Genomic DNA, 6844 nt, shown 5'->3' on the forward strand with positions numbered 1-6844 from the left:
AGGTGGGATATATATGGAGCAGATGGTTAATTTAAAAGGAACGTCGATTGAAACTGCTACTGCCTGGAGGTTTGTGACGATGTTCAAGGCTCTAGCATTAACAGAAGAATCTGCTAGAATAGCCACACCTCCACAGGCAATTTGTTGGTGATGATCTAGGCGAAAGATGTCATAACCATTTTGTTTGAAAAGAGTATGAGGAGACAATTTTGTCTCTTGTAGGCAAATAAATTTAGGTTTTCTTGTATTGATAAGTAATTTTAAGTCTTCAAAGTGGCTTCTCAAACCATTAATATTCCATTGTAACAGCATTTTATATTATATTATATATTTTATTTTGTGCTAGTTCATCGTAATTTTTTTTCTTTGTTTAGATACAGGACGGAAGTTACCATGAACAGTTTGGAACTCTGTCTGCATCTCCAAAGGGTCCTCAACCATATTATCATCAAGTGATAATTGGGAGGATTTGGACGAGGATGGATTAGTCTTTTTTACTAGGAATTTGGATCTGTTTTCTGATTTTTCTTGTATATTCTTTTTTAGTTTGTCGGCGAGTTTTTTCCTCTCTTCCAAAGATAAGGCGGGTTTCGTATTTTGTTGCACCCTATCTCTGAAAGTAGGAGTAACTGTTGGGCGACCTTGAATGTGTGTGTTGGATTTAGTATGGGGCGTGTGGACTGCTTGGGAAGGATTACCGGTGGATGCCAACGGATGTTGTCCGGTACCGGCTGCAAGCTGCTTAACCAAAGCGGCAACCTGTTCTGTTAATTTGAGTACCATACCCTCCAAGGCGGTACATGACGGGCACTGTGCGGATTGTACTGGGGCTGAAGCAGCTTCAGAGTACGAGACTCCCTTTTTAGGGGTTGGAGCGATTCTTCTCCTGTACTCTTTGCGGGCTTCGTTAAAGGAGAGTTTGTTAAGAGTAACAATCTTCAATACTTCCTTTTCTTCTAAGTAAACTCTACACTCCTTCGAGGTGGCCGCGTGTTTTCCCTTACAGTTCACGCATCTGACGTCGTTCTTGCAACCTTCCTCTTGGTGGCCTTCATCGCCGCAACGGGAACAAGTCTCAGGGCCCGAGCACGTCTTAGTAGAGTGCCCGAATCTCTGACAACGGAAACACCGCTGCGGATTTTTGAAGTATGGCCGTACAGTCAGGGACAAGTACCCAGCCTTAATAGTTTTTGGGGGTTGAGGAAATGCAAAGGTCAGAATTAGACCAGGAGTAGGAACCTTTCTCCCATTCTCCGTCCGAAGCATCCTGACCACATCGGTCACCATTTCACACTGCAGCTCGTCCTTGATTTCTTCCTCACTACACTCCATCAGGTCACGGCAGAAGACGATCCCCTTGGAGGTGTTCAGTGAGGAGTGCGGTTGAACGACGACTTCCACCTGATCAAAAAAGTTTGTCATCTGAAGGAACTTCTTGGCTTGGATGTAGTTTGCAGCCTCCACCAAGATAGTTCCATTTCTCAGTTTGCTTACAGATTTAGGCTGACCGCCTGAGGAAACAAAAGCTTTGTTTATAAGGAAAGGACTAACCTTCGTTAGAGTTTTGCCCTCATCCTTATGACTAACGATTAGGTATAGTGGAGTTGGAACGTTCATATTTTCTGCGTTTAATTTTTCTTCCACTTTCCTTTGTTTTACATACGATTCATTTTCAGAATCCGACAACTGTCGCTTTTTCTCTGGATCGTTGTCTCTTTCTCCGAATTCTTGCCCTAAGGGTGGGGTGGTTTGAGTATCCATAGATAAGGTCACCAGCGCATCGTGTTTAGTAGTGCGGGCCGATTCACCGGGAGCGGGCATGCCCTCGGGTGTCCACAAACCGTAGCTTGGGGGACAACCCTACCTCAGTTCCCCGAGGCCCGGTTTCCATCGATTACCAAGTCGGGAATACGCGCACAACTTGGACTCGCACGTAGCAACAGGGGCTCCGACACCCCTGCCTACTGAACACTTCCTGACCAAGGACCGAAGTGGCTGGCTTCTGAACCAGTACATGACTTACGCCTCGGCAGAGACAAGCTCACATCAGCTCTCACCGACACCAGATAGGGCACCTAGTGCCGGCTTAAGCACTCCCAGCGAGCCATGTACTGGAACGGTCAGAGGACGGGTACTTAAAAGACCCTGGAGGGGGATTTGGTAGGAATTAGGAAATGGTTAGGTGGGAAGAGGCAGTTTAACGTCATACCCAGGACGTCCCATTGTAACGTTTTTGCAACATACTGGTGGTAAATTTTGTGGCAAAACATTGGCTACACTGACTACAGGTAGTCCAGAGGCAGCCATCTTGTTGTTGTGATTCTTGGATTTTACATGCTCTGCAATTCAACAGCTTTAGAGAAGCCATACTCCCAAAAGAAGGTAAGTTAGCTAAATAAAAAAAAAAAAAAAAAAAAAAAAAAAAAAAAAAAAAAAAAAATACTAGGTGTTGAGAATTTCATTATTTAAGTATATTAATTGATTACATAAGTTGTTTTCACAAATTTTCAAAGTTTACACCTCGAAAACCGTTTGAGTCTTTATTGCAACATTGGGCCATAACCTAGAAAACTCTCGATTCCGCATTGTGTCTTTAATGCAACAGTGGGCCAAAACCTGAAAATCTGTTAGTATATTTTTTGCAACATTGGGCCATAATGGCTGGGTATAAACTTAGTTTTCAAGGTACATATTTGTTTCCAAATAAGCATAATTCATTACAAAAGAGTCTCGAAGATTTATGCTATTGTAAAACTAAAAACCTATATTTGTAATTAGAGATGAATCGATCAAGGAGGGATCCTCGTCCTCCGGTTTATCTCACGAGTGAAGAAATAGAGGAATGCTGTATGCTGCCACCTGATTCGAGTGACGATGATAGTGCAGACGACAGTGACGTCGACCCAGATTACGACCCAGACCTTGCCCACACAAACCGACTGGAAAGATTTATGCAATCTAAATACAATAATGGTAAGCACAGCTCATTGACATTATTGGTGATACTTATTACTTTGTGTATGTAAATGTAATATTATAATGATCTAACTCAATTGTGTTTGTCCTTAGACGAAGAAATGAACTCCGAAGAAGACAACTTAGCAGAAATTCGAAATGAAACCTCAAGTCAAGCAGAAGAGGAAGAACCGTCTACTTCTACGCAGGCACCAAGGAAGACCAACAAAGATAAGCCTCCACCCCCACTTTGGACAAATGTGGATGCTGCCGAAAGTGTAAGAGAGCCTGTTATCTGGAAAGACACACTTCCTGAAAGTACTGTGCGTGCCTCTCCTATAGAATACTTTAAAGAATTTTTTGACAACTCAATTCTTGATAGAATTGTAGATCAGTCAAATTTATTTGCAATTCAAAAAAATCCTAACAAGCCATTGAACTTGAACAGGAATGAACTCGAACAATATATTGGTATTTGTTTTGCAATGTCAATTTTTGGCCTTCCCAGGGCAAGGATGTATTGGGCAAGTTTGACAAGAGTCCCAAAAGTAGCAGATGTTATGGGTCGAAATCGTTGGATTGAAATAAAAAATAACTTGCATTTGAATGACAACACGAACTACAATCCAAATGATCCTGAGCGTGACAGACTTTACAAAATTCGTCCCATGGTTGATCATTTAAAGGAAAAATTCAAAATGATTTCCAAGGAACAGCACTTATGTGTTGATGAACAGATTGTTCCTTATAAGGGGAACTCAAAACTTCGACAATACAATCCAAAAAAACCTAAAAAATGGGGTTATAAAATCTTTGCTTTGTGTGATACAAAAGGACTTGTATATAACTTTGAAATTTACTGTGGGAAAATTCAGCCAGTTCCTGGTTTTCCTGATCTTGGGGCGAGCTCAAATATAGTTCTGAAAATGGCCAACACCATTCCAAGGGAGAAAGATTACCTACTTTTCTTTGACAACTGGTTTTCTTCATTGCCACTGTTTTTTGAACTTTCTAAGCTAGGCATTGGTGGATTATCTACCATAAGGACTGGTCGGTTTCCGGGATTAAACTTTCCCAAAGATAAAGAAATGAAAGCACAAGGAAGAGGATCATTTGAAGAAAAGAAACATGAAAAAGATGACATTGAGGTGAGAGCAATCAAATGGTTTGACAACAGAGGAGTAACCTTAGTTTCGACTTTTGAAAGTGCGCTTCCATTGACAGAAGTTAAGAGATATGATAGAAAATCATCAAAGGAAATTTTTGTTCCATGCCCGAAAGCTGTAGTAACTTACAACAAATTTAAGGGAGGTGTAGACCTCTTGGATGGCTTGATTGCATACTACAGAATAAAAATAAAATCCAAGAAATGGTACCTAAAGTTTTTATTCCACTTCATGGATCTCACACTCGTAAACTCATGGCTTGTTTACCGAAGAAGTTGCAAAGAGCAAAAATTAACTAAAAAAGACATAATGGACTTATTGGATTTCAAATCAAGTGTGGCCGAGAGTCTTCTAAAACAAAGGAAGAACACAGAAAAGAAAAGAGGAAGACCATCTGCAGATCAGATTGATATGCAATACAATCTAAAGAAGAAACGTGGCCCAGCCAAACCAATTCCAGAGCCCACTACTAGAAGAGATGAGACATCACACTGGCCTCAAATCACAGAGGACCGACAACGTTGCAAAAACCCACAATGCAAAGGAATAACTGTGGTGAAGTGCATCAAGTGCAGTGTTCATCTCTGCTTGACAAAAGCTCGCAATTGCTTCACCGCATTTCACACATGAGCTTAACCATATCTGGTTTATGCCTAAACTTATTTTATTATGTTTGTGTACTCTACTAGAGTGTTTTTATTAGCAAGTTTCTAAAAACTGTTAATATATTACCCTGACAATGAAAACTTTCATGTAAATAAACATTATTCTATTATAACCCACTGTTTCATTTTTGTTACATACCCATTTTGAGCTTATTTTACATTATGCCCAATGTTGCTAATTTGCAACAAACCTTAAACAACCCCTAAATATACAAATAAAAATTTAAAAAAAATAGTAGTCATCTTAAAAGGTTTATTAATACCAAAAAGTTTTGGTAAAAGATTTTTTTCCTGACAAATAGATAATTTGGGCCGTAAGAGGTTAAAACAGTTTTAAAAAAAAGGAAAAAATAATAAAACAATTGACACAACTTGCGATACCTCAATCGTAAAGACACTCAAATGGCAGAGGGTCAAACTTAAAAACCAATTTTCCAGACTTTGTTGATTTGGCACTTACCCCCTCTGTGCTTAGCAGGGCAGTATAGTAGTAATTGTACATTACATATTTTTGATAAAAGTGCCAACATAGTAAGCAATTTAGTACAAATTTTACAATGTATTAGATCTAGAAACTACGCATGAGGTAATCAAAACGATCTCACAACATTTCATGAAAACTGCTTCACAGAGCTTTGTCACTTAAACATAGTTAATAACTAGTTTGTTTGAGCTGTAAAATGTGATCATCTATTACACAATGATCTACTAATACTATTGTAATAATTATACATTGCATTACATTACATATTTTTGCTAAAAGACTTGTATTGTATTGAATTTGTACTTTTTTGCAGTAGGCAATTTAGTACAAATTTTACAGTGTATTTGATATAGAAGCCACGCATGAGGTAATCAAAATGATCTCACAACATTTCATGACAACTGCTTCACAAGAGCTGTCACTTAAACATAGCAAATGAAAGGTTTATTCGGGTTTAAATACTATTGTAATAATTATGCATTACAATACATTACACATTTTTGCTAAAAGACCAAATTCAATTGGCAATTTAGTACAAATTGTACAGTGTATTAGATATAGAAACCACGCACGTGGTAGTCAAATTTATCTCACATTTCATAACAAATGCTTCACAAGAGCTTTGTCACTTAAACATAGCAAATGAAAGGTTTATTCGGGTTTAAATACTATTGTAATAATTATGCATTACATTACATTACACATTTTTGCTAAAAGACCAAATTCAATTGGCAATTTAGTACAAATTGTACAGTGTATTAGATATAGAAACCACGCACGTGGTAGTCAAATTTATCTCACATTTCATAACAAATGCTTCACAAGAGCTTTGTCACTTAAACATAGCAAATGAAAGGTTTATTCGGGTTTAAATACTATTGTAATAATTATGCATTACATTACATTACACATTTTTGCTAAAAGACCAAATTCAATTGGCAATTTAGTACAAATTGTACAGTGTATTAGATATAGAAACCACGCACGTGGTAGTCAAATTGATCTCACATTTCATGACAACTGCTTCACAAGAGCTTTGTCACTTAAACATAGTTCATGAAAGGTTTATTCGGATTTAAATACGTGTCCTTCAATTATACAATGAATGTTCTACTAATAGAGGTAATGGTAATTCTACATTACATGTTTTTGTCTCTCGAAAGGAAGGTTAAAATTAAAGTAAGTGGAAAACCGACCACCCAACTTAACATTGTTCACATAACCAAAGGTAAGAATAGAGACTTTAAGAGAGAATTCAATCAAAACGTATATACCAGAACCCCGTGGATTTGTGGATGTGAACAAAGCAATAGATTTTATTGCTTCCCCTGTTTACTTTTTTCGAAGCAAACTGGTGAATCTAACTGGGTAAAATATGGGGTTGCTGATCTTTCCCATTTGCAATAAAAAATCAGAAAACATGAATGTTCTCAGTCACACTTAAACTCAGTTTTGGAATTTAATATTTTGGCCAAGTTTGACATTCGACAGCAGCTAGACTGTGCTTACAGGGAAAATATTAAAAAGCACAACAAACAGGTTACTAAAAATCGTTATGTGCTTTCCAAACTAAT

At 38.0% G+C, this 6844-nt stretch overlaps 1 protein-coding gene across 1 annotated transcript; it reads left to right on the plus strand.

Moving 5' to 3' along the window:
• The first annotated feature begins 2458 nt into the window (after positions 1–2458).
• Positions 2459–5021, plus strand: LOC124358072 (piggyBac transposable element-derived protein 3-like). Its single transcript, XM_046810368.1, has 2 exons — positions 2459–2973; positions 3070–5021. The coding sequence occupies exons 1-2, from the start codon at positions 2781–2783 to the stop codon at positions 4749–4751; spliced, it is 1875 nt and encodes a 624-aa protein (XP_046666324.1). The 5' UTR covers positions 2459–2780; the 3' UTR covers positions 4752–5021.
• Positions 5022–6844: the final 1823 nt, after the last annotated feature.

This window comes from Homalodisca vitripennis, chromosome 3 (genome assembly GCF_021130785.1).
Source record: "Homalodisca vitripennis isolate AUS2020 chromosome 3, UT_GWSS_2.1, whole genome shotgun sequence".
In the NCBI taxonomy this organism is placed as follows: Eukaryota; Metazoa; Arthropoda; class Insecta; order Hemiptera; family Cicadellidae; genus Homalodisca; species Homalodisca vitripennis.